Raw genomic sequence first — 27997 nt, 5'->3', positions numbered from 1 at the left:
GTTAACAATCTACCTCCCCCTACCAAACTCACGGAGCTATTCAGATAAGGCTTGACTGGGTCTCAAAAAGAAAGAAAAAAAGGAAGAAAGGACCCAAGTTTTGGCCAAAACACCAAATGTTCACTCTGGATAATTATGGTCCTGTGAATAGACACTAAAATTAGGGCTTAATAATTCCTCTGTGTCACACGCACAGCATCTAACTATTCCAGCTAACATAAAGATAAGAAAAAGTGCCCCAACACGGCCTCATGGAAAGTGTTCTGAAGAGGCCCACTTCTGTGGTCAGGTCTCTTTTAATTTCTACTCTCTAGACCCCCTTTAGAGCAACTTTAACTCCATGTACTGACTAGTATTGTTTCTTTCTCTCATATTTAATCTACAAAGTTGGAAAGAGGAGTATGTTTGGCTCTGCCTTTTCCCCAGTTCAACTAAAACCAATTTCTGGCTACCAATTTTGTTTTCCTACCAGAGGATCCCTTCTCGGATCCACTGACTAGGGAAACTATCACCTTGATTTCTCTCCTCGTAGCAATTTTCCGAAAAATGGATTAAACACTAATTAGTCTGGGAAGACTCTAAGAGTACGCTTTTATATAAAAAAGGCACTTGGATAGAATATGTGTCACTGACCAGGTCTTTTCTTCCTTGAAAGGTTGGTTCTGAAAGCAGAAAATAAACACAACTTTAGGGAAGAAACAAAATAAAAAGTGTTAAGTTTAAACGATTCTCCGCCTACTTAGACTTAGAAAAAAAAAAAAGTAATGGCCTTAGCTCAAAAACAGTCTTTCTGACACTACTCCACATGCCAGGGGTCAAACTGGTGGGCCACAGACTAAGTAAGTCCTACAGACATCTCTTTAGCTACCTGTGTTGATGGGAACAGCACTCAAACCGAGCAGGTTGCCAGTATTAAAAAGTTTGGGACAGAACGTTAAAAAAGAAATCTGAATTTCTTACTCTCTTGACAAAGAACACGTGGCATCATCCCTCAAGGCTGCTGAGTGGGACTCGCTCTGGCCCAGTCCCTCCAGTCCACCCCTCCTCAGGCCCGCCCCGCCTGCCTCCTCCGTAGTCCCTTACGAGGCCCAGAGTCTCCAACCTGTCCCCACAGTACACATACCTTTTTGACCATAGTTGTCTCAGAGGAATCCAGTTTTGCTCTCTTGGTATCAGGTCCATCCTCCACTCCCTGGCTCACTTTGGCAATTTTGGTTTTCTCCCTAGAGGGTGACAAGGGAGAGAATCCAGTTCTACCCTAGGAATCCCACCATTAAAACAAAAAACATCGGCGGCTCACAGAACAGGATGGTGATTAAGAGCCAAAAGCTTTGGAGTCGGACAGACCTGGATTCAAATTCCAGCTTGGCCACTGGTTACTGACAAGCCAGTTACCCACCATGGGGGAGCAGCGCCCCCTGACAGGATTCTTGCAGAGAATAACATATATTGCTTAAGCTCTCAATGAACTTTATGGACGTTCCACCTGAATCATCAAATAAACAGCCAAAGTGGATTTCTCCCCCGTGCCACGGGGTGAGCTCCCGTTAAAATCACCCGGACTGCTTTTCTCTAGCATGTCTTCTTCGCTCACTTCTAATGTTCCCAAAGCCATAAAACGCTAGTTGTGAGATCTTGAAGACGCTTGTCCTTTCTTCATCTCAATTTTACAGGCAAGGAACTTGCAGGCCAGAGAAATTTCAGTGACTCCTCTGGTAAGCTGAACTGGAGAAAGCCATTCTCTGACTCCTGGTAGGAAGCTTCACTTGCCACCCAGCAGGGTCTCCTCACCTCTCGTGGGGAAAAGCGGGGACGGTGGTCAAAAAGCTACAGCCAAGACCCAACTCGCATAGTTTTACGATACTGGCATCGCCTTTCATCATTCATCCAGAAGCTACTAGTTCAAAACACTGCAGGTCCCATCACGTGAGAACCGCCCCGGTCGGCAACCACGACGTTCAAGATGAGAGGAGGGGGTCTCTGCTACGCCAGAGCAGTGTCTGGACCTCGGAGATTTTCCGGGCTAGACGCTGGCTGAGCGTGCCGCCGGCTGCCCATCTAACTATTTCGTATTCGTGTTACTATCTCTCAACGTGAAAACACGCACACCCACATTGGGCAACCAGTGGTTACGGTCCAAGCACATGTGCCTGGGGCCCTGAAGCCCGGACCGATCAGGTTCCCAGGTGCTGCACGGTGACCACCTGGAGCTCTGCTCTTCATACTTCAGGTCAGCCCATCAGTTTGGAAGGCAAAGGCCACATCCCCCACAATTCCAAGCAGACGACCTATGTATCACAAGCTGTTAATGATTTGGTTTCCCAATGCTCTAAGTATCACAGTAAAATACTTCCCTTAAATGGTTCAGTGAATAAAACTACATTCTGACACTGCTGTTCCCTCCTCCTCTGCCAACACTCACTCTACAAATTCATGCTCTCCCAGGTTGGCAAATGTGTATCCATGGTAGCCAAAAACATCTCCTGTGAAGAACTTGATGCTGTTTCTGTGACAGATCTGGTCCACTTTAACTATGACATCCCTGGAGCAGCAGGTCAGGCACACCTGCGGAAAGAAAGGAACCGGCTGGGTGTCAGTTCTGCAGACTGTGAGTCACCGCCCTGATGTCTGAACACATCCTAACCAGCGGTCTCTCTGGGCATGTCTAGCGCCAGCGTCAAACTGGTACAACAGGTTCTTTGGACCCTACGGTTAAAAGACAAAAGAGAAGTTGTAGGTTTCAGTGTAGAAAATGTAAATCAAGAGACTGTCCCTTTCCAAAACGTGTTTAAATAGAAAGTAAAAGCCATTCAATGAATTTGTTTCCCCTGATCCATGTATGTATATAAACGTTTGAGTTTTCAGGAAAAGGAAAAAGACAAGAATAACCTGGTATAAGTTGTTTTTAAATGATTAAGTCTATTAAAATCTGAATAAGCTACAGTGAGAAGCCAAACTAGTTTTTTAAATTGACCCAAAGGTCATGTTTAAATACAAGGGCATTTTTCCCCCCTTCTTTTGATTGATATGTTAAGATAAAGAAGATAAACAAGTCCCGTTGAGACTATTTTTCCAGTTTTCGATGTGAAACTTTATCTGAATTTAAGGATGAAAGGGGTACAGACCATGTGCCCTTCCTTCAGCTGCAGACAACGAGCCGGTGGCTCCCTCCGTGGGATTATCGATGCTGCTCAGAGGCCTCTAGATTCTGCTCCGATATGCCGAGGTACCGGAAATGGCTAAATTTTATTGCATAAAAACCATCTTTCGAGAGAAATTTTGGGATCAGGGCCAAGAAGGTGATTTCTAAATTGCCCATATTCTCTTCTGAACATAGGAAGTTGGAGAAGAACTCACACGACGATATTTTCAGTCGATAGAGCCTCCCTGCTCTCATCTGGCAGCCCAGACACTGAAGTAACACTCAGAAATGCGTGCCTCTGGTGTCGTTCAAGGGACACAGCCACCCAAGGTAAAAAGTCACATCTCGAAGGTAAGACAGTCACAGTTGAACATGCAATCAACTGACCAAACAGAAGCCCGAGGAGTCGAGTGACTGTCAGACGCACATGGGTGTCACACGAGCGACTGGCCCCGCGCTTCAATTCTAACAAAGCTGCTCTCTACCTGCTAGACGTTCAAGACATAAACCGAATGTGGTTACTATGGGTAAAAACATGAAGGGAAGACTTCTGTCCAAAGAGAAAATGTTCTACTATCTGGAGTTACAAAACAGAATGAATCAAAGAGAAAAAGAAAAATAGGACAAAATGCACAGATGATCCCTCATTCTAAGTCCATATTTGAACGGATGTGTATGTGAAATATAACGGTGTGAAAAATCTACGCAACCCAAATGCTTAACTATCGTGTAATGGGCTTTCCATTTAAAAAACAAGTAGACCATCTGCGACCACTTGATGGTTATCCAACGCGTGTTAAGCTTTTCCCAGAGTACAGGGAGCCATGTCTGAAAGGTCACAGACACTGAAACAGAACTTAACGTATGCTTTCACCTCTGCACAGACTGGGTAGTGAAACCAAATGAGGCTGGCTATGCCTCTTCTGGCTTATGACTCCAGTCATTCTGTCTAGGTATCCATGGTCAAAGTAGCTATGTGAAAGGGACAGACCGAGATCAGGTGTGCTCTTTTTAAAAGACAAAACACAATCTGTAGTGTGATATTTGTAACAACAACAACAAAAAAGACTGCTACAAAAATTAATCACCGACTTGTTAAGTTTTAGGGAGAAAACATTTGCAATAAAATGTATCAAAGCTACGTGCAAAAGATTCTGGAAAGATGGACGCCAATGGTGAAACCCAGTCCAGGGGACATAGGCCCAAAGAAGAAACCAACCAACAGCAACTCACAGCGACAGCAGATTCGGCACACTGAACCCACCTTCCGACGCACTCGATCTACTAAGGCAACATACCAAACCTAGAGAACACAACACTTTATATACTTGGGAAAAGACTCTGCATTCGAGATTCTAATGCTCTTGTGTGCCCAGTATACACACAACGAGTGCCTTCATCAGCTCAATCCCCGCAACACGCTGCACACTCTCTATGAAACTTACAGCATCGAACTGAGTGAAAAAGGATTCAGGTTTCTTCTCTATATTCTCAGTGTCCACCTTCACATCCACCATGGGGTTGAGGTTCTGGGCTCGCTCCAGAGAGGCTTCAGCCCTGTTTCGGCCAACAGACCCAGTACGGATCAGGAACTGAGCTCCGGGGTCTTCCGGAGATACCTAGGGAGAATGTTTCAAAAAATATTTGAATTTGAGGGGAAAAAAAAAAATCTCAAAGACAGTGAACTTTCCATTTTAAAGGATAACTAAAAGACCTACCACCTAATTTACATTGCTGTTCCTGTGGGAATCTGCCTAATGCAGACCCCTACACTCACTCCTTCCTTCCCAGGCTGTAAAGCAGAACTTTGTACTGGGCGATGACAGTTAAAGAGCACCCCCTTGTGTTTATAAAGAAAATTCACTCAACAGAGAAGGCCGTGTTGTCTTCTATTTATGTTCCTAGCTGCTTAACAAAATGGCAAAAATCAGACATAATCAGGCATGCTTGAAACTCTTAATTTCAATTAAAACTCAGAGAGGAGAGATGAATGGGGGCTGGAGCACAGGGATGATTCATCCATAAGGCTAGATATCCCAGAGAGCCTCAGAGACAGATACTCTAATCCCTCCACAGTCCCGAGCAGGATTAGACTCCATGCTGTCCACACAGCATTTCTTCCCACTTCAAAAATCTAACTCAACCCTTTATCTCTAGGTATGAGCTTGCCACCTTCACTAAGACTGGGTTCACCAGAGGTACCCTCCCCTCCTCTCCCGCTGCCAACTACCCACAGCACGCTCTCCCCCGCTATCTTTCCTCCAAGAAATCGAGCTGGTCCTCCTCCCATTGGAGGCCAACCCTCTAACAGCATCCTTGATCCATGCCATCCCGCTTCTTCAGGGATCTTACTATATACCGAGACGCTGTACACCGCAGTGGTTAAGAGAGAAGCTCTGGCATAATTCAGGCAGAATTCAAATCTTTGATTCGAATCCCGGTTCAACCACTTATGTGTGACCTTAAGCGAGCATGAAGGAATCACATCTAAAACACAGACATTAATAAAAATAATGCACTTACTAATCACTCCAGCAGTGCCAATTATTGCTATCTGTACTCTGCTCCCTGGCCTCTCAGAGCCTCGCTCTCCTTCTCCCTCGCTAGTCCCCTCCCTCTACGGGTCCCCTTAGGTGTGACTGTTCCCAAGATTCCATCTCAGAATCATTGATCTTTTCTCTGTAGAGCTCCGTAAACTGACTCAATGCATCTCAGTTTCTACTAAAATCTGCTGTTTCTCAAACCGCTAGCAGATTTCTTCCTGATCTGAATCCTAACCGCCCACCAAATGCTTCTTCCTAGATGTCCCACAGGCCCTTCATATTTAACTCCTGTACTTGTTGTCCCTGTTGACAAGCCTGCCAGGCACTAGTCTGTCACCCGTACCTGAAACCTGGTCTTTATATCATTGATAGTTCACTGACAGCAGCCACCTATTAAGGTGGCTAGGAGGATGGGCTGTCAGGAGTCGGACTGAATGGGCCATGGTCTATCGTTAAGGACTGTGACCTTGAGTGGGCCAGTACTTTGCTTCCTTTTTCTCAGCCGTCTTAGCCATAGAATAGGGAAGGATGATAATCCCTACACATCAGAGCCAGATGAGGACCAAACGAGGTAACACAGCCACAGCTCTCAGAGCAGTGTCCCGAGTGTCCCCGCTCTAGTCAGTGCTTGCTTTTCCTATGCCCCCAAACAAAATCCTAACAATTCTACCTCTCGTTTTTCTCATCTGTGTGCTTCCTGCCCCATCGCCAGGACCATTACTCAGATCCTTGCCATCTCTCACCGAAACTAAAGAGGCCTTCTAAGTGGTCTACCCTGTGTCTTATGCCAACCACAGTTTGTACAGTAATCACTGATCTACCTAAAAGCCCAAAGCCACCTGGGTCACCGCTCCCACTGGAAACTCGATGAGTCCTCGCCACCCAGAGAGTTAAGTAAAAGCTTACGGCAGGGCCTGCTAGCAGGCTCTTCACGACACCGTCCTTACCTGCAACCTGCTTCCACCCCCGCCGCGTCGGGCTTCACACTCTAAAAGCACTGAACTGCTTTTCATGTCTATTTCTACCGTGCTGTTTTGTGCCACTGCTAATGGTCCCTGCCTGAAACACAGCCCTCGGTTTGAAAAACTTCTTACTCGTTCTTTCAGACTGAGCTCAGATTAGAACTCCAGGAAGACTTTCAAGTTCCCTACCATGACCTGAGTCATGGAGTCCACCGTGATTTCTGGGAAAAACCTAAGAATGGGATCCCAATGCTGTGCATCTTTGTATCACCAGCATCTGGAGTACGACCAGCAGATGCTCTTGGCTGCTTGCTGATAGAAACAAAATAAAGAACTCTATGGGCAGGAACTGACACCCTCAATTTGGATGAGCGGCACGAGTCTCTGAAAGGCTAAACCCCTTGCCCAACTGAAGTCACAGACTCTGAGGTGTCTGCGGCATGTTCTGTGGCAGGCAGCGCCGTCTCCCCGGCGTTCCCAGCTGGGGACAGAGCACAAGCAAACTGCAGAGGGCAGACCAACCACACGGCCAACCACACCGTTAACTCACAAACAGTTACACTTACGAGATAGAAATAGGGCTGAGTTGACGGGGAACTTATACGAAGCTGGTGGTTCTCAGCCCTCCCTGACTGATCCTCTCACCTGGGGTACTTTCATTTTTAAAAACTCCCCAAATACTCTAAAACACAGACAGGACTGGGAACCTCTGTGTGAGGCCCTGAAAACCAGGAAGAGGAGTTGGGCCTTGCAGTGGAAGGCAGGCAGAAGAGATAAGGGATGATGATCTGCCTGTTCGCACCGACGCTAGGTGGCGCCTGCCACTGGGCTGAGGCAGTGACAGGACTGCTGTGCACGGCCCTCGGTGTCTGTCATCGTTCCCACCCAGACAAGGCACGCGTCCTTCCCGTGTGGCTCCATTTTTCTGCAGCGAGGTGTCAAAGTTTAAGAACCACCCATCCTGGGGTCTACACTGTGAATGCATCCTTCTCGTGGATGGGATGCTCCTGCCTCTAGGGGGCTCTGTGGCCGGCGAGATGTCCAAGCAGCCCGAGCTCAGACCGTTAATAACCTGGCAGGCGGCTCGCAGGAATTCTCTTCCCTTAAAAGGCTCTGAATTCACATCAAAACTCAATTTGTGATAGTAAGTGAGCCAACCCACGTTTCTCTTCATATTGCAGAATTTTTAAAAATCAGCAATTCTGGGTATTCTTTTTCTGAAACCCAGAACAAGGTGAGCTTTTAAAAATGTCATTAACCTTGACTTCTGTCCAGAGCCTACACCTCACGCTATGTGCTAGTTACTCAGCGTGAGACAGAGCCCTTGTTCATTGCCTAAAAGGAAAAAAAGACAAATTATGTCATGTGACAACACAATCTTTGAAGTATTTTACCTAAAATACTGTCCAAACATAGAGAAAGGATAAAATTTTTAAAAATCAGCAAAATATTGGTATCTGTAGAAGCCATGTAGATGGGTGCCAAATGTTCTACTTATGTACATATCTGATATGTCCTATGAAACCTAAAATGTCACTGAGGCATGACTGCAGGGAAAGCAGCCATTATTCCCACCTCAGTGAAAAAACAGGTCAGAAAGCAATGTTGGAGTTGGGCTCTATTATTATATTACCAGTTAAATAAGATTACATCATACAACAATTATTAATTATTGGATACTTGTTACGTGCAAGCACTGTGCTAAGCAGTCCGCATTTATTCTCTCTGACCCAGTGTTTTCCACAGTGCCGTCTGCAAGCCATCTGCACCGAGACCTCCTCGGGTACCTTCACTGTTTAAATTATTTTTTGTTTAATTTAATTGATACCTTTTAAATGTATATAGTCCTGACCCGATCTGAGACCCTCTAAAGCAGAATCATTGAGGGGGGCCGGGGGGGTGGGCTGGTGAAGGCTGTACCATGAGGAAGCCCATAGGCAATTCTGATTTTTAATTAGTTATTCAGGTGATTTATTCCCATGAATTGGAAAGCCACAGCTCCATCCCTCAGGCTCAGCAAGGAGACAGGAGTCTCCACGGGTTGACTACTTAGGATGGGGTGAAGCTGAATTCAAACCTGGTGCTCGCTTTTACTCTCCAAAGGCTACAGTTCCACGAACACCGGCCCCCCTTCCACAGTCCTCAAGGGGAAAGCAGGGACTCCCCAAACCTCCAACCGCTTGCACTGAAGAGGGGACGCCGCGAAGCACAGCTCACCTGTTCGTGATCCAGCATGGTCAGTCCTTTCACTCCCGCCAGGATGAGATTCTTGGCAATTTCAGCCCCAAGTCCTTTCATGCCAACGAGAAGCACCCGGGAGGCCCGCAGCCTGTAAGGCAGACACTGTTAACCAGGTGACAGAGAACAGAAGAGCTGGCCCCATCACTGAACAACATAACGACGGGGCAATAATTTGAGTTTTAACTAAATGCAATGAAGCATCACGGCCTCAAAACTAGGAGAGACGTTCCAATCCATCCTGCAGAGAACAATTCATTCAACAAATACCTGTGCCAGGCACTTCTCTCTCTAAGGTGCGTCTTATTCGTTGAAATATGACAATAAGACATAATCCCTGCACTTCCGGAGCTTATACTGTGTGAAAGAGACAAATAAGATGTCAAAAAGTGATGAAAATCAACCAACAGGATGGATCAAGACTGATGGAGGATGCTACTTCAAGTGAGACTCATCATGAAGGCCTTCTGCAGTGCCGAGCACAAATTCAAACAAAATAAAGGATGAACAGGTTATTTGGGAGAAGAGCACTCTGGGCAGAGAAAACAGCAAGTGCTAAAGCCTGCGACAGGATTCCTGGCACGTTTCAGGGACAGGAGCGGTGAGCGGAGGGACGAAAGGCAGGGAGTGAGGTTGCGGACAGAACCAGGGGCTGCATCACGAAGGCGCTTACAGGCTTTATAAGGATTCTGGATTTTATCCTAAGCCTGATGGACGGCCCAGGGGGCAGAGGGGTTTGAAGGGGACGAGTATCACAGTTCAGGTGAGAGGATGGTGGGGTGCACGAGTATGACAGCAGAAGAACACGTGGGAAGCGTACTATTCAGGCTATAACACACAAGCAAAAATGTGGCAGCATGAAATAGGGTGTATGTGGGACATATGTGGATCGTTCTAACTGTAAAGTGACAGAAGATGATGCCAACAAGATAGCCAGAGGCTGGGTTACCCCAAGGAGTCTGGACTTAACTCTTGGTCAGTGGGGGGGCAGCACGGGTCCATGAGATCTCATTTGAAATCCCTTGAACCAGAATTGATTCAGAATCCGGATTTTTAAGATTTGAAAAAAGGAAGAGAGAGCATGGTGTCATATGGGGGCTAGACTTATCAGGGTGATCACTTCATAAGGTAGAGAAATTTCTAGTCACTATGTTGTATACCTGAAATTAATATAATATTGTATGTCGACTGTAATTGAAAAAACTTTTTACGGCCATACCACCCTGAATGTGCCTGATCTCATCTGATCTCAGAAGCTAAGCAGGGTCGGGCCTGGTTAGTACTTGGATGGGAGACCACCTTGGAATATAGGGTGCTGTAGGCGTTAAAAAAAAGAAATAAATACAAAATAAAAGAACGAAGTGCTTGTCCACTGTCATAAAAAAAAGTTTACGTCATATATTATGAAACAACCCCATCAGGATCTTAGGCAGCATCCTACAATGAAACTCATTAATATTTCTGCAGCAAACGTATGATTATTCACACTGGAAAGGACTGGTAAGAACTAAGAACAGGCTCACGTAAGTTCAAGTTCTGCTGGCAATGAGTTCGCTCTTAACTTCTGAAATGAGTTAGTCCCCAACAAGTACCAGTACTGGGGAGATCAAGCAGAAACTCTTCCCCAAAATGGTTCTAACAATTCTGGACACCTGCACGTCATTAGACCAGAAGTCTTTAATGCGAATGGTGGCTGATGATTAAAGTAGAGTCCTGTGCTGATTCTGGATGCTGGCAGACTTTGGATTTCCTTCACTGATAGGACCAAAGGGTAAAATGAAGGGGGGGAGAGAATACTGACAATACTTTCCGCGAAGGTCTATGTCTGCGTCTCGGCTCCTCCATCACTGCTTTTCTTCTATGAGTCCTTCCAATTCCCACCACAGGCTAACAGACGCGAGACAATTCCACCTCGCCAGAACAGGAGGCTGGGACAAGGGCTTACAGACACGAGCAAGGTAAATAACAGAGATGTCAGCAACGAGCAAGTCTCTTCCCAGAGATGCACCAGCGGGTGAGGGAGGGAGGAAAGCTGCTTGGCTTTCCAGGGTCTCATCCCTGAGAATCGGCACACATAAAAAGCCATGTTTCCAAACAGAATTCAGTGCACACATCAAACCTGTGGCACCGGAAAGGTCGCGTGCATCTTGCATTTAGCTGTACTTGCAGGTCTCTGCTGCGCTGAGTCGACACTCCCCCATCCCCAGCCCGACACTGCCACATCTAGAGTCCAGGTTCCACCTTCCCTCTCCATCGGAGAGGCTGGATTTCTCCTGTCTGGCTGCTCGGCACCTCCAGGATGCAACCAGAATGGCCCGGCTCTCTAGGCATCCGTATCTTCAATCGTCCCCAATGGCTTCCTAATCTCCAAGTCCAAAGCCACGGACTCCACAGGCTGTCCTCTGATGTTCCTTCAGGAATGGACACTGCCATCACTCACGCCCTCTAGGCCTGATGACTTGGGTTTGAATTCTGGCTCTGCCACTTCCTGCCTGGGTGACCTGAATGAGCTGCAAATCTCTCTGAACTTCAGTTTATTCACCTGGAAAGTCATTCAGTCCCCTTGACGACTTGATAAACGTGTGTGTAAAGCCATCTGGCCTAATCCTTAGCATGTAACACGTTCGGTATGTTACTTAAGTTATTGAACTTCTCAATCCCCATTTCCTTACTTATCAAATGGCTCAGTGACAGGTTTCATTCTGATTTTCAAAAATATCTGACAGGGAAAAAAAATCTCAATCTAAAATGGCGTTTAAAGCCAATCAGTACCAGCTCCCTCCTCCTTCCCCAGCCTCAGCCGCCACCACGGCCAGACTTTCAATCGCGACACCCCACAAGCCCAGAATGCACACCTGCCTCTCTGTGCCCGGCCCAGCCTGTCCCCAACTCGAACGCTGTTCCCTCAGCTCATCCTTTCTCATGACAGACTCAGGCAAACGCTCTCCTCGAACTCACAGAGGCTGCTCCGCGAGCGCCTCGGACACAAGTCGCGCGCGGCCACGTGGCTTCTCTGTGACCCGTGTCCCATGGAGCTTTTCAGACTGACCGCGTGCGAGTTTCTTCTTCAAGTGGCATCACCATGGAGCGTGTCTACGTTGTCAGCCCTTAACCGTGCTGGGGGCCCTGGGACTACGGCTTACTTATGGTTCGGCTCAGTAAAAAGCACTTAAAATAGTGCCCGGCACAGAGTCGGCACCTGATGAATGACAGCCGTTAGGCCATACAGCTCTGGTCACACACATACTATGGAAAACTAAGGGGCCATTTAAAAGAATGTAATAATGACAGCATTTATTAAAGTTACTGTATGATGGGCACTGTTCTAAGCAATTTATATGTATAAACTGTGAGGCAGGTACTATTATTATTCTAATTTTACGGATAAGAAAGCTGAATGTAATAGAAAAAATAATGGCCATATCCCCCAGGACCTGTGACTAATTACCTGACGAAAGGTGTGCCTAAGGAATTTGAGATGGGGAGATTATCCTGGATTATCTGGGTGGATCCAAGCGATCATAAGGGTCCTTATAAGAGGCAGGCAGAAGAGGTTAGAGTCAGAGAAGCTGTGATAATAAAAGCAGGGGCTATAGTCAGAAATAAGAGATTGGAAGATGCCAGGCTGCTGGCTTTGGAGATAAAGGGGCCAGGAAACAAAGAATGCAGGCGGCTTTCAGACACCAGAAAAACCAGGCAGACAGATTCCTCCCTGGAGCCTACGCAGGGACCACAGCCCTGCACACACCTTGACTTTAACTCAGTGAAACTGACTTCAGACTCGTGACCTCCAGAACTGTAAGAGAATACATCTCTGTCGTTATGGCAACTGTTACAGCAGCAACAGGAAAGTAATACACTGAGGCACAGAGTCGTTAAGACACTCGCCGAAGGTCACACAGCTACCAAAAAAGCAAAGCAGATATTAACGCAGGTAGTACAAATGAATGTAAAATTACTTTGTGATGTAACGTGTAACGATGACAGGAACCATCCACAGAAGGTTCACTGAGTACCAGACACGGGCTGCTAGGTACATTACATGGAACTGCCTCAATGAAACCTTGATCCTGGTTCTTCACCATTTTACCCTCTCGGCAAAAAAACATACACGCCCTAAACGTTGCATAAAATTTCTCTTCCTGAAAGTCCCAGGGGCTCCACAGACCCCAAGGGTAGGCCATCATGTCCCCCCAGGAAAGGATCCATGTCTGCCCTGAGGAAGGAAAAAACTGAGGCTCAGAAAAGGTGTCCGAGCTCTCAAAGCTCACGGCTGGCCAGAGCTGGGGTCAGAATTCAGAATTCTGACTGCGATCTATGATTTTCCTCTCGATGTGCCCCCCACGCTGCCTGGTATACAGTGGGTCTAAATAAACACATGCTGATTTTACTCTCTTTGACTTCTGCTGTCACATAAATACCTTCCAACCTTCTGGGAAGGAAGGGATCAGAGCCTTTACATCATAGGTTTTAAATTCGCTATACACACTGCAAGTTAAGTCAAGTCAAAGCATGGTTAAAAACTCCTCACTACCAAATTCACATTCGAACCACCCCTGCTGAGAGTCTGATGTTGGAGAGTGAATCATGCAACAATCTCGTATAAGACTATTTCAAGGAAGGTGAGCATGAAGCCCCCGAGGCCACGAGAGAGCTTCAGCCCGTCTGAGGAACAGGAGGATTCAAAACACCCAAATGAACGAGCCAGGGAGATGCAGACAAGCCAGGGCATAGAAGGCAATGGATTTTTAACAGCTTTGGATTTTATTCTGAGTACACCAGGAAATCACCGGAGGGCTGTAAGCCAGACCACTGTGATCTGATTTTTTAATTTAAATCTGGCTGGCTGCTATGTGAAGAACAGATTAGAGTCACGGGTGGAACAGGGGGAATCGGTGAGGAGGCTGCTGAGGTGATCTGAGATGATGGGTGTGTCTTGGACTAAGGAATGAAGAAAGGGAGATGAGAGAAAGTTCGAAGCAGAGCTGACAGGACTTCCCAATAGATTGAAGGTGGGCATAAGGGACGGGATGAACCAAGAACAAGGCTTCCTGTCTGTGCAGCGGAGTAATCGGTGGGGTCATTGGCATTTGGCAGATCTGACCACTTTCTTCTTCTGGAAATATTCTTTCTTCACTTAACAGTACAGTACTTCTCAATTAAATCTACAATCCTGCTCCATCCAACTGCTAATTCATTTTATTTATTTAATTCATTTTGGTTTCCCCTCTTCTGTGATTATGGCTGTAATTTACGGGATGCTTTCTGTGCTTACACAGTAGTCACGCATTATTGTCTCGTTTAGTTCTCCACAATCTTGTAGATTTTATTACCTCACTTGATGAGAAAACTGAAGCACAAAGAAATGCATCCAAGGGTAAACAATTAACATTGTTCTGGGGCTGAGAGCCAAACTCAACTATTAACCACTATCGACCACTAGAGTAAGTTAGTCCTTATATGAAATAGTCAGGACTGACTGGCCTCCAGCACGCACCACATGCTCAGTCACTTTAATGACAAATACGTGCCTACGGAACCAACCGAGGTTCCTGTGAACAAGCCAGCAGTGCTGGGCAATGAGTGCTTGAAAACAGGGACGTTTGTGTGGTCCCTTTTTTGTCAAGTCAAAATTTTGGAGCTGGATAGAGTCCTTACAGATTTTGTCACTCACCCCTTTTTGCAGATGTGGAACCTAAAACCAAGAAACTGTGTGACTCGTCCAAGAGCAGAGAACTAGTCAGTAGAGCTGGGAGCTGAACCCAGGTTTTCTGACTTCCTAGGTCTTTGCAATGTGCATTTCATTCACTCGACAAATACCTACATGTCTACACACTTGCAAGCCCTGGAAATTTAAGGGAGACCAGTCAAAACCCACATCGGAATGACTGGACTTTTCTAAACTGCTTGTCCTCATGGAGCTTATAATCTACCTCCCTCTCTCCAGTCACCGCCCCCCTTCCTCTCTTAGATGTGGGGATAAATCATCATTGAGCAGGAGAAAAATTAGACGCACTTTGCTATGAAAAGCCCGGGCAAAAACTGCTAAGGCGCACATTCCGAGAACGTACATGGCTGCCAGCTTCAGCGCCAGCCTCTACGTTCATTTGACTTAAAGAATGAGCCCCACGGTGGAAAATGAGCTGTCGTGGAAAAGGCAGGGAACCTGAAGGTAGTAACTACAATTCCAACGCTACTCCTATTTACTTGGTGTGCGACCTTGGGAGCTGGCACTCTTCTCTGAACCTCATCCAAGAAACAGGCTACGCACCACAGCAAGAAATGTGAACTCACATGCTCACAGGGGCCAGGCAATTACATCAGTGCCTGAGATTGAGCTGATGGAGATGACGGCGAAGTAGAGGCCCCACGTTCTGTGTAAGAGAGGAGGCCTCTACTTAGCTCCATTCGAGGCAGGATTGTCTGACCTTTCTATTTTTCAAAAGACAGAAATCAGAAACTCTACGTGAAACCTCCAGTTGGGGGATTAGGGGGAGGCGACATTTCCCCCCGACACACACTTCTCATTATAAACAATTTCAAACATACAGAAAAGTAGAGAGAATAGATAACATTTGCCCTATTGGCTTTACCCATATGCGACCTACACCATGGCATTTCGCACCTTTAGCGTGCTTCTCCAAAAATGACATTCTCTTTTTAACCGTACTATCATCCAGAAAATGGCCAAATATCATCTGATAGAGGAGTGAATATTCACATTTCCCCTGTCTAAAAGATGTTTCATACAAGTTCTTTTTCAACCAAGATCCAGTCGAGGTTCACACCTTGCATTTGTCCCCACCTCTTTACTAAATCTAGGACGGTCCTCTCACTTGTTTTTTTTCTATGACATTGACTTTTGGAATAGAACCAGTGCAGCTGTCGTGTAAAAAGCTCCACATTCTGGATGTCTGTCTTATCGTTACCCCAATGGTGTCCTTTAATTTGTTCCTCTGTTCTCTAAAAGCATGACAAGATTCAAAGATATTCGACAGGAAAACTTCAAAGATGATGCACTAAGGTTCTCATTTCACATCAGAAGGCACATTATTAATAATCAACCTCCGAAAGAGACAAACAATTTATTTCTCGTTTGAATATTAGCTTGGCCTTACGGATTCTAAGTTACAAAATATTATTAAATATAAGCAGGGTTGGTCCTGGTTAGTACTCGGATGGGAGACCACTTAGGAATACCAGGTGCTGTAGGTGTTACAAAAAAAAAATTATTAAAGTTGATTTTATTCTTTCTGATGCCCAAATTGTCCCAAATTTGGCCAATTCTCTAGACCTGTAAATGCTGGCAACTAATTTAAAACACTGTATGAGAGATACAGCCCAGTATTTAACCTCTAGACTGTATGAGTTCCCTAGGAAGGCCTATTTTAATGGTATTCACTCTCCCTTCTAGTTCTCAGACAACCTGGGTCCAACATCACCATCAGAGGCAAAGCTGTAGCCAGAATGCAGTCTGCCGCCTTCCATTTCACAAAGGAACCCCAGCCCCCGGAGGTCTATCGCTCCTGAAGTTCCCTTAGAGGCAAGTCAATCTGCTTTGTGGAGCCCCCTTCCTCTCTACACAGGGGAGGGAATCACTGCCCTTCCTACCCAGAGAGCTGCTGGGAGACTCAGTTGAAAAACAGCCACAAGAGCACTAAAACTCTGTAAGACTATCTACAAATACAGATTCCAAATTACAGATCAGCCCTTCCTTCCCTCCCAGGTTCTCCGAGTTCATCACATCTCCACTCTCAGAGTAACTCCAGCCTCCCAAGAATTCCAAACCCTGCCTTTGATCTGCCCCTCCTCAGAAGCCCCCATCCATTCTCTATCGCTCCTCTGATAAAGCATTCCTATCCCTGTAACAGTTCCCTTACTACATTCCAGTTCAACCCTCACCAATCTCACTCCATCTCAAAGAAAACTACCTTCTGCCCACAACCCCTTAGATCAACCTTTCTAGTATACTTAGGACCTCCGAACACTCCAATCCTTCAAATGGCAGTCCCTAAAATCAACCTCCCCTATGTCTTCAGGCCCAGTCTCAGCCATCCTGGAGGTCTCCCTCTCATACCTGTCCCCTCAACCTTTAAAATATATCCAGAATAAATATCTGACGCCTTCTTTAGAGTCCCAAGCCCCATTACTGATGTCTCAAGTGGACTACTGCAGTAATTACCGTGGCAGTCTCATAACTGGAATCCTTATTTCCACTTCTGCCCACTTCAACCTACTCTCCGCACAGCGAGTGATCTTTTTAAAACACAAATCAGATCATGTTACTCCTACTCAAAACTCTCCGACAGGTTTCCCAGCACACTTAGAATAAAAACTAAAAAAGCTACTCGACTCCTTTGGTTCCAGCCACCGTTTCCCTCATTTTGCCAAGGACACGCTGGCCTCCAAGATTTCACACTTGCTCTTCTCAACGGCAGAAAGGTTCTTCCAGATGGTTCTTTCCTTTCAGTTAGGTCTGGGGCAGTGTTACCTCTTCAGAAGCCTTCCCTGGCCACCCTATCAAATAGCTCTCTACTTCGCCATCCTTTATGGACCTTCTTGTCCTGCTTTTTTATCTCCTGCGCTTGCATTACTTAACATTTTATTATTTATGTTTGTCTCCAACACTAGAATGTAAGTTCCGTGTGAGCAAGGAGTCTGTTTGGTTCAGAAATGTATGCTCTGTGCCTGGAAAAGGTGTTCGATAAATACTTGATCAAATCAATCACCTCTTTCAAAGACCTCGTCCCCTCCGATAACTATTCCTCAATACCTCAGGTATGCCCAATCTTAGGGTCCTGTCCTCTCTGGACACACCCCCATACCTAGACACAGCACATCCGTCAGGCACCTCCAAGACCCCTAGAGTCTGGGAGACTCTCAAGACCCCCGCAAGATATTACTTGCCCCCAAACTCCTCAAAAACCCTCATTCTTTCAGACTGGCCCTCCCCTTAGAAGCCACGAGAATGTAAGCTCGCCTGTTTCGTTTGGCAGTCTCCCCAGCATCCAGCAGAGAACAGGTCCCCACTATCTAGGAATGAATATTTACGCCCGCCCCACCCCCGCCTCATCCTTACCAGGCACCGTTCCCATTCCTAAGCCCCCACTCCCATTATCACCCCTTTCAGTTCTGGGTCCGAGCTAGATCCTCCCACATTCTGAGATACACCCCCTTACCCAGTGGCTATAAACAGGGCGGCCCTCTCACCACCCTGGATGTCCCCTTCAGCCGTACCTTCCAAATCCCAAATCAGCCCTTCCGATCTTCGCGGGCGGGCTGCCATCTGGGTACAGAGATTCCGCCTCATCTCTTCGATGGGGCGGGCCCCCTCCACCCGCTCCCCAGCGGGGTGCGACATATCGGGCGGACGCCCCACCCCCAGACCCGCAGCCCAACGAGCTGCCGCTGGCCCTGACCGTTTCTGGGCCTCCAAGCCCCAGAGACGGATCTGCCGGTCATACTGCGCCGCCTCCTCCTCGCTGATCCCGCCGCCGGCCTCCTCTTTCTCCACCATGGCGCCGGTTCTCGCTGCCTACGCTCGGGTTCTGCCCACGCCAACCACCCACCGGCCCGCGCCCGGCCAACCGCCGCCGGCCGCGTCTGCGCCTGCGCCGGGGGAGACCGCGCCTGCGCAGTAGCGCCTGCGCGGCCCGGCCCGCCGGCGGGGCGCCGAGCCCAACCTCGAAGGCGGGCCCGCGACGGCCAGTCACGTGACGGAGTCGCCAGCCAATCCTGACTGAGAAATGGCGCGGCCTGTGGTTCCCACGAGGGTACCCAAGTGGTTGTTTATGAGAATGTTCATTCAGCGCTTGTTTGTGGGGCGCCTGCCGCAATCGCATCGTCGGGGATGTTGTGAAATAATACAGCGAATAAAATAGTCAAAGTCCTGTCCTCACAGGCAGCTTCCACTTTCTATCTTTTGGGACACTTGCTCCTAACCCCAGCCTCCACACTAGCAGGAGTCAAAACGGCTGGTGGAGAGGTCCGCGTGGAGAGAAACCAAAGCCCCTTATCTGCAGCCAGCAGACAGCACCAACCTGCTGGCTATGTGAGTGAGCCATCTTAGAAGTGGATCCTTTGGCAGATGGTCAAGTCAACCCGGGTGGAGGAGAGACAAGACATTCTTGCCAAGCCCTGCCCAAGTGCTGATCTGTAAGCAAAATAAATGATTGCTGTTGATCCAGGCCACCAGGTTTTGGGGTCACTTGTTACGTAGCATTAGGTAACCTGAATATTCTCCCCCCCGCCACAACCCTCTTCTCTCTCCTCCCTCTCCTTTTGCCTGACTCCAACTCTCCCTGAGCCTTTCCCTTTCTGTGCTGACATTCTCCGTGTTTATAAATCTAGTCTCTTTGACACGCTTATTCATTCAAATTTCCCTGAGGACTGCCTCTGTGCCCAGCCCTGCGCTACGTGATACATAAGCTCTATGGGGAGTATTTTGTACTGTGGAGTTGGGGTAGCTCTGTGAGAAAAAGTAATGACCAAGTAAGAGGTGTGAGAAAAGCTATGAAGACTGAACCGTGGTGACCGAAGGGGACAAAGGCATCCATCAAAAACCCAAACCGTGAATTTTTTTTCAATTTCAGTATACAGTTAACCCTTGAACAACGTGGGGGTTAGGGGCACCCAGTTGAAACTCTACATATAACTCGACTCCCTAAAAACTTTACTAATAGCCTACTGTTGACTGGAAGCCTTACTGATAATAAGTCGATTAACATATATTTTGCATCTTATGTGTATTACATACTATATTCTTACAATAAAGTAAGCTAGAGAAAATGCTATTAAGAAAATCATAAAGAGAAAATATATTTACAGTATTTATTGAAAAAAATCTGTATAAGTGGACCCCCGTTGTCTAAGGGGAAACTGCAATTGACAACTGCATTTAGATTTAGATGTATGTTCTTTTTTTTCCTTTGTTTTACTTTTTTTCCTTTTTTGTTGTTTTTGGTCCTTTTTTTCACAGCGTGGAAATCTATTTGTTAATTACAACATGTGACCATCGCACTTTGAGGCAAATCGAGAACATAAAAACTTCAGGCTCCTGACCACTAAAGCTACAAGTCACCTCTCCCTGAATGAGCATCGCTTTGCTTAGAATGATCCGAGGCTCTCTTTGAATGAGCAAGTTTGGGAAGCACTTGCCTCTTTAAATTTCTAATGTTTCTTCCAAATATTGCTGGGCGCCCTAGGAAAGGCCCTTTCCTCACAGCTTTCCTGACCCCCACTCCAGCCTCCAACCATGACCTTATCCCTTATCCTGCTCCAGAGGATGAGACGAGGGTCCAGATGGGTCAAAGTTCAGGGACAGAATGAGAATAGTTGACACTATTCGGTCATTTTTATTTTATTTTGTCATAATTTTATCCTGAAGATTTTTCGAGTTTACAAAGAGAAGTAGTCCAGTGAATATTCATGTATCATTCGTCCAGATGCATTGCAGGGAAAAGTTTTCAGAACTACAAATCTCACCAGGAAACTCTAGTAGGCCGGATTCTCTTAAACATTTCCAGAATATGAAAAGCCAGATACACACATTCCTTAAACCAAAACATTACTTCCAGAGCTCTGAGTCACGTGAACATTTCTATATTTAACTCCAAATATTCCCAGTGTTAAGTGATGCCAGCTAAGGAAATAATCATGGCAACGAGGGGATTTACTGAGTTCTTTTGATCATCTCTATGGCCGATGGTGCTTTGTAAAAATGGCTACAACAAGATCTCCCATCCTATATGCTCTTCTTACAACATTCCTTTGACACTGCTCCCTTTGAGGGATGATGTTCACTTTGTTCACTTCTCTTGAAACTGTTCTGGCTTTGGTGACTGACCAATCGAATGTAGCAGAAGGGACACTGCTTAACTTCCAAGGTAAGTCAGGAAAGGGAAGGCTACTTCCTCCTTGTTCAGGGAACACTCGAGTTGGAGCCCTGATAAACCGGATAAGCAGTCCCATCCCCTATGGCTGTTATGTTGAGAGGAAGCCCAACCAGCCCATAAGGAGAAAGCACATGAAGAAGCTCTGAAATTACACAAAGCCAGAGGGATGCCCGCCCAGCCCCTAGCTCTTCAGCTTTCCACTGTCCCAGTTTTAGCCACGTGGTCTGCAACGGCAGGAGAAGTCCCAGGCCAGAACCAGCCAGCCAAACTTTTCTGATTTCTTGACCCACGGATACCGTGAAAGATAATGAAAGAGGAGATCGAATACATGATGATGGAAGGAGACTAGACTTCAGGTGATGAGCACACAATAGAGTATACAGGTATCATATTATAAAATTGTACACCTAAAATTTACATAGTGTTATTAACCAATGTTACCCCAATAAATGTAATAACAATTTAAAAAGAAAAGAAAAAAAATAATGAAATGACGGTTGCTGCTTCAAGCCATTAAATTTCAGGGCATTTTTTAAAACGTGGTAAAGTACACATAACATAAAATGTACCATCTTACCCATTTCTGAGTATATAGTTCAATAATGTTGGGTATATTTACACTGTTGTGCAACCGATCTCCAAAACCTTTTCATCTTGCAAAACTGAAACTCTGTACCCATTAATCAACTCTTCATTTCCCCATCCACCTAGCCCTACCATTCTACTTCTGTTTTTATGAGTTTGACTCTTCTAGATATCTCATATAAGTGAAATCATACAGTGTTTGTCATGTTGTGACTGGCTTATTTCACTTAGCATAATGTCCACAAGGTTCATCCATGTATAGCATGTGTCAGAACTTCCTTCCTTTTTAAGGCTGAATATATATATCTCGTTGTAAGTATATACCATCTTTTGTTTAGCCACTCATCCATCTATAGACACTTGGGTTGCTTCTTCTACCTTTTGACTATGGTGAAAAATGCTATGAATATGGTTGTATCAATATCTTCTTGAGACCCCGTATTCGATTCTCCTGGGTACATACCCATGGGGCGGTTTGTTTTTCAACATTTAATCAGAACGCCTAAAGCGAGACTTGTAACTTAAAAGGAGTGGAAAGCAGTTATTCAGTAGACCAGGCTCCTGGGTTTAAGGATTACATAATTACCTCCCCCTAGGTGATTGCTCACCATTAACCAAGGCGATGGTTCTCAATCCCACCTGCACATTAGAATTATCTGGGGAGCTTTTCAGCAAATATGGTGCCCAGGCACTACCTTCAGAGACTCTGATTAATTGGTCTGGGGTGGAGCTAAGACATTCGGATTTTTACAAAATGCTCCCCAGATGATTCTAAAATGCAGTCAGGGGAGAACCATGAAACAAAGATGTGTGCTGCTTCATTCTAGTCTCAAGTCCTTTCCTGTTCTTCCTGTTAGGCCCACGTGACTCTTCCAGCTGTTTAAGAGACATCAGAATGAGTTCCGAATATCTCTCATGGCTCTGTACAACTTTTAATCACACTTTCTAAGTCATTCTGTAGACATGGGTTGCTGGTTAGAGTAGGAATGTATGGGAGTCAAGTGTTAATGGGGATTTAAAAACTAGTAGGTTTTAGTCTACGGCCATGCCACCCTGAACAAGCCCGATCCTGTCTGATCTCAGAAGCTAAGCAAGATCGGGCCTGGTTAGTACTTGGATAGGAGACCACCTAGGAAGACCAGTTGCTGTAGGTGTCAAAAATGAAAAATAAGGGATTGTAAGCTGATGAGGTCCTTGCAATCTGTGAGGTCAACCAAGGATTGCCTCGCCTAAAAAAATAAATAAATAAATAGTAGGTTTTAATAAAAGTATAATATCTATACTAAATTACAAATATTAAATTACACGAATTGATGGATTTTTTACCTATAAAAGGTGTTATGGGTAGAACTATGTCCTCCCCCAAAATATGTTTAAGTTCTTCTAACACTTGCTACTTATGAATGTGACCTTATTTGAATATAGGGTCTTTGCAGATGTAATCAAATAAAGATGAGACCATTAGGGTGAACCCTAAGTCATTACATCTAGTGTCCTAATAGGGAGATACAGAATAACACAAGGAGAAGACCATGTGATGATGAAGGGAGTGATTGGGGTGATGGCCCTACAAGCCAAAGATCACCAAGGTTTCATCAAAAGCTAGAGGAGAGAGGCATGGACTAGATTATTATTTTTCTTAATTTTATTTTATTAAACTTATTCGGGTGACATTGATTAATGTAATTATATAGGTTTCAAGTGTACAATTCTGTCATACATCATGTGTAAATTACATTGTGTTCACCACCCAAAGTCAAGTCTCCTTCCATCACCATTTATTTGACCCCTCTTATCCTTTTCTGCCTCTTCTCATCTCCCTTTCCCTCTGGTAACCACTAAACCGTTGTCTGTGTCTATGAGTTTTTGTTTGTCTTGTTGAAATAGATTCTCCCTCACAGCCCTCAGACAGAATCAACCTTGCTGACATCTCGATCTTGGATTCCTGGCCTCTAGACCTGTGAGACAATAAATAACTATTGTTTTAAGCCCCCTCGTTTGTGGTACCTTCAGCATATCGTTTGAATAGATTCATAACTCCATCCAGTATATGAAGGATAATGGAAGTCAGGTTATCTCAATGTTAGAAAAGTTACAAGTAGAGAAAAAGCAGAGGCTGAAATGAATCCTGTGCTTTGGATCAGAATTAAAGTTATTGGTATGTGTTAGTTTCCCAAGGCGGCCATAACAAAGTATCAGAAGCTAGTGGGCGTAAAACAGCAGAAACTTATTGTCTCACAGTTTTGGGGGCCAGAAATTTGAAATGAAGGTCTGAACTTTCTGAAGGCCCTAGGGACGGAATCCTCCCTTGCCTCTTGTAGCTTCTGGCAGTTGCTAACAATACTTGCCATTCCTTGGCTCATAGATGCATCACTCCAATCTGGCCTTTGTTGTCACATGGTGTTTACCCTGTGTGTGTGTGTGTGTGTGTGTGTGTGTGTGTGTGTGTGTGTGTGTTTATCTACGTCTCTTCTCTTCTTATGACATGAGTCGTATTGGAGGAAAGGCCTACCCTACTTCATCGTGACCTCATCTAATTTAATTAATTGTATCTTCAATGGTCCTATTTCCAATAAAGTCGCATTCTGAGGTTCCAGGAAAGCCATGAATCTGTGGGGAGGGAAATACTGTTTGACCTAGTACAGGTGCGAGCACATACTTTTAAATATATCATGACGTATGTAGAAATAATTATATATGTATAGATGGGGAGCTAGCTAGCTGGATGAAATAAGTCTGGGATTTGGATTAAATCTAGTAGTTGGGAGGGGTTGGTGGATGGGAGTAAGAAACTGAGCCTGGTCGAAGTTGGGTGATGAATACATGAAGGTTCATTTTACTCTTCTATTTTCTTTATATGTTTGCATTTTACCATAATCAAACGTTTTTAAAAACTCTCATTTTAAAATTCTCAATCCAAAGCAGTTTCACTATGCTGCGATGCTTCCTGCTCTCAGGGAAAAAAGCCAATGACAGAATCAAATAACCTCTTCGTGCAGGAAAGACGTTTAGAAGTCAAGGAATGACAAGGCAGCAGAGAGCTATATCAAATATCTCTTGGATAAGCCTTTGGAAATAAACAGCTTTGCTGAGCTGCTTTGCATTATTAAAGTGAAATGTACATGGATCATAAAAAGAATAAAGGGAGTCAAATTATTTCGAAGAGCTAAAACAGATCTGTAGTGTTAAATGATTTATTAGTTAATAGACTGACCTTGAAAGTGACTCTGACGATCCACGGCATGTAGTCATTTGTAATTGGTTAGGGAGTGGCCTGATGAGCTATTATCTGTGAGTATGCAGTAACTCCGGTAAAATGATCACTTTGTGAAAAAGAGCCCTGAAAATAAAGCTAACTGCTCTATAAATTATTTTCTCCTGCACTCCTACACTCATTACACGTCTAGAATGTCCCCTTTCTCTCTCCCCCCTTATACTTTTCTAAAGCTTATAGGAAAAAAAAATAATATAGGGAACATTTAATGTAATGGTATATTCTCAAGTTTGGGGAGATGCACGTTTTTAAACTTCTTTTATTGAGATGAAATTCGCATAACATAAAATAAACCATTTTGAAGTGAACAGTTCAGTGGCATTTAGCATACTCACCATGCTGTATAACCACCATCTCTAGTTCCAAAACATTTTCATTACACAGATGTAGTGGTATACCCGAGTCTACCATGACTTTGCTATGCACACAGTTCCAAAAGAACTGGAAAAGTCTGGCATTGCAGCTTAATATAACAGTATAACCAGGGCTTTCGACTATTTAAGAATTATCGTTAACTTAGTTCATGAAGTGATCATTCAATACCAATGTCATGTTGCAGGAGCTTTTGTCATCCCCGGTCTCTGTTCTCCTGTGCCAGTAACAACCTGCTTATTATCATGATGCTGGTAAAACTCCCCTCAAATTTCCAAAACGCCCCCAAGGGAGCAATACTGTCCCCTTGAGAACCAGTTGACGACCAAATTTAATTCCCCTCAATGACTTCCAAAATGTCCTCTAGGGGGCGACATCATCTCTCGAGAACCAGGTAGACGAATCAATCAATCAGGACTTCATTATCCCCATCTCCCCAATAAATCCAGGGTTGGATTTGTGAGGAAGAAAGGGGAAATAGTTATTGGGTTGGCAATCAGCAGGATCCAACACATCATAATGCCTCTCTTTTGCCAATGGCCTCCTTTCTTCCCCAGGGGGTTGGGGAGAGGATTCCAGAGGTTGGAGCCAGCTGTTGGGGTTTCTTCCACACTCTGTTGAGTGTCTTCTCTGTAAAGGACTGCTCATCCACGGCATAAAGAACCCACCCTAGAGCCACCCCAGGAACTAGGAAAATAAAATTCTTTGCTAGAATAATGATGCTCCAAGAATAGAAAGAAACAGGTACCATGGAAGCATTGATCTGACTTGTCGGCATTACAGAAGGTTCCACCTCAGAAAAATACAGGGATCTGCCAGCTCAAAAACGTTTTTGGGATCCAGAGGAAGAGGTATGTTTGAAATTTTTTTTCCCAAAATAAAGGGCAAGTTGCTGAAACTTGCACTTTAACCTCTCCTTCCACCAACACACTTAAAACAATAACAATAACACAATGCTTGGTGGCCCTCTTGGAATTTGGGCGGCAATTTGTATGATGGTTGGGAGACTTGCTTTCATTCATCAGCAGAGAAAGCTCTAAGGCTGCTGGGGCCCCATGCAAGAGGAGGTCTCCTAGCTGGTCCAAGATGTAGTGCAAAGGACGCTGCCATTTGGGTCTTCTAACCCAGCGATCCAGGGATTTTCAAAAGTGGTGAACATGCTACAATTTACTTGTCTGTTCTCCTACTGATGAGCATTTAGGTAGTTCCCAGTGAGGACCTATTTCACAGTGCTGCTGTGAACATTCTTGTTTATACCTTTTGGTATTCATTTCTATTGGATAAATACTTTTGAATGAAATTGTGGAATCAGTGTAGGCATATATTCAGCTGTAGTTCGTATGGCCAGGCGATTTTCCAGTGATTCTAAGGGAACTCCTGTTTTTATCCTCTGCTCTGGTCACTCTACTCAGACACCAAGCAATTCTCCAACTGGCAGACACCAGCTGTCTCGGCTATTCTCTCTCTGGATAATCTCAGAAATAGCCACCTGGACATTAATTCATAGTTTTAACATACGTTTGTACATTCAAGAATCTAAGAGGTCTTTTGTCGTTTTGCTCTGCAGGTGTTAACTGATTAACCTCTCTTATCTCCTCCTTCCAACCTCTGACATGTTTAATTCAATGTTGCACAGCTCAGAAATGTTTTCCTGTCATAAAGAATGTCCCGACCAAGAGCAAATCTTTTAATTGGCCTACAAGCGACTTTTTTTTCTTTGCATGCATGCTTATAATAAAATGTTGGCACCTGCTGATAACTAAATTGTCCAACAAAGGTTTTTTGTTTGTTTGTTTTTTAACATATCAAGAGCCAGTAGAGCAGGGTCATTATGTGTAATTGTGCAGGGTGTCATTCTATGTCTTGAATTCTGAACCCCACGCATTCTCATTACAGACGAAACAACACTGCTTGAGAACACAGACCATATCTAGGAGGACAATACTCTGTCTTTTTGAGGCATAGTGTTCATCTGGCGCCATCTCTGAAGCTTCTACAGGCCATTCCACAATCCTAGAGGGCCATCCATTTTTAGGTTATGAGGAAAATAAAAAGACCAGCAAATCCCAGCAGGTGAGGTTTCTCCACAGTAGAGCGCTGTCTACCAAGACCTTCTGCCATTCCAGATGTTACTTTGTGTGTTACTATGTAATTGTTGATGAGCATATAGACTTGGGAAAGTTATGGAAGATTCTCAAGTTACAGATGAGTTTTGTCCAGCAGAAAACAACCCTGAAAGACATTGGCTAGTTTTGTGTCAAACTTTCCAACCTAATTCCAGCTTTCTTTTTTTCCCACTGTCTATACATACCCCTTCCTCAAAGTATACCCTCGAACCAGCTTTATTCGTCTGCCGGTTCTCTCATTAATGGGTTAAATGATATCATTGACGCATACTCGCGATGCTTTTGTGAAGGTCGTATTTTCAACTTTTAAAAAATTATACTGTGAAAACAGATAGTAAATAAACTCCAGGGATGGTAATGCTGGCAGAAATAGGGCAGGAAAAATAACAGCGACTCCCAGCAAATGATTACTCCAATGAAGGCAAATTGGTGATCTTTCCCAGTGGGAAAGAGCCATTGAAATCAATCTGCCACCAGTGGCTGAGAAGTGGGACATTGGATGTGTGAGACCTTATTCACACAATCTGCTTGAGTTCGGTAACCAGATACAATTTCCACGTGACGATAAGCGATGTGGGCCTGCCCGCTTCATCACTTGATGGTCCGATAAGACACCACCACTTGGGATCCTGTGGCCAATCATTTAGGCTTCTTAGAACCCACAAATAACCCAAGAGCTAATTCTCAGAACAGGAGGTCATGATTTTTTATAAAACCCCAGGTGTACGCCTGCTACTGTTTACCAGAGGGCTACAGACTACCCCTAAGAGGCAATGGAACGCCATCTCCCGTTAAAAAATCTTGCTGTGCTGCTATGGCTAACCCCATAACCTCGAACCAATTAAATACCGAGGTTCAGTC

General features: G+C 45.0%; 1 protein-coding gene, 1 non-coding gene and 1 pseudogene across 2 annotated transcripts in view; 2 read left to right on the top strand and 1 right to left on the bottom strand.

Moving 5' to 3' along the window:
• Positions 1-18498, bottom strand: part of SAE1 (SUMO1 activating enzyme subunit 1) — a 54490-nt gene extending 35992 nt beyond the window's left edge. Inside the window, exons 1-5 of the mRNA XM_039881668.1 lie at positions 18305-18498; positions 8865-8976; positions 4588-4761; positions 2423-2565; positions 1124-1223 (exon numbers count right to left, since the gene is read on the bottom strand). Coding sequence (XP_039737602.1) covers positions 1124-1223; positions 2423-2565; positions 4588-4761; positions 8865-8976; positions 18305-18402 — 627 coding nt within the window. The 5' untranslated portion in view covers positions 18403-18498. The remainder of the gene's footprint in view (positions 1-1123; positions 1224-2422; positions 2566-4587; positions 4762-8864; positions 8977-18304) is intronic.
• On the top strand, positions 10091-10209 carry LOC120617914 (5S ribosomal RNA). The gene has a single exon (XR_005657078.1). It is a non-coding gene; the product is annotated as a 5S ribosomal RNA (ribosomal RNA).
• Positions 18499-22399: 3901 nt separating the features above from the next.
• Positions 22400-22518, top strand: LOC120617913 (uncharacterized; annotated as a pseudogene).
• Positions 22519-27997: the final 5479 nt, after the last annotated feature.

This window comes from Pteropus medius, unplaced genomic scaffold (genome assembly GCF_902729225.1).
Source record: "Pteropus medius unplaced genomic scaffold, Ma_sr-lr_union100, whole genome shotgun sequence".
Classification (NCBI taxonomy): domain Eukaryota; kingdom Metazoa; phylum Chordata; class Mammalia; order Chiroptera; family Pteropodidae; genus Pteropus; species Pteropus medius.
The sequence above is the reverse complement of the archived record's forward strand: the minus strand, read 5'-3'. Positions and strand labels throughout refer to the sequence as shown.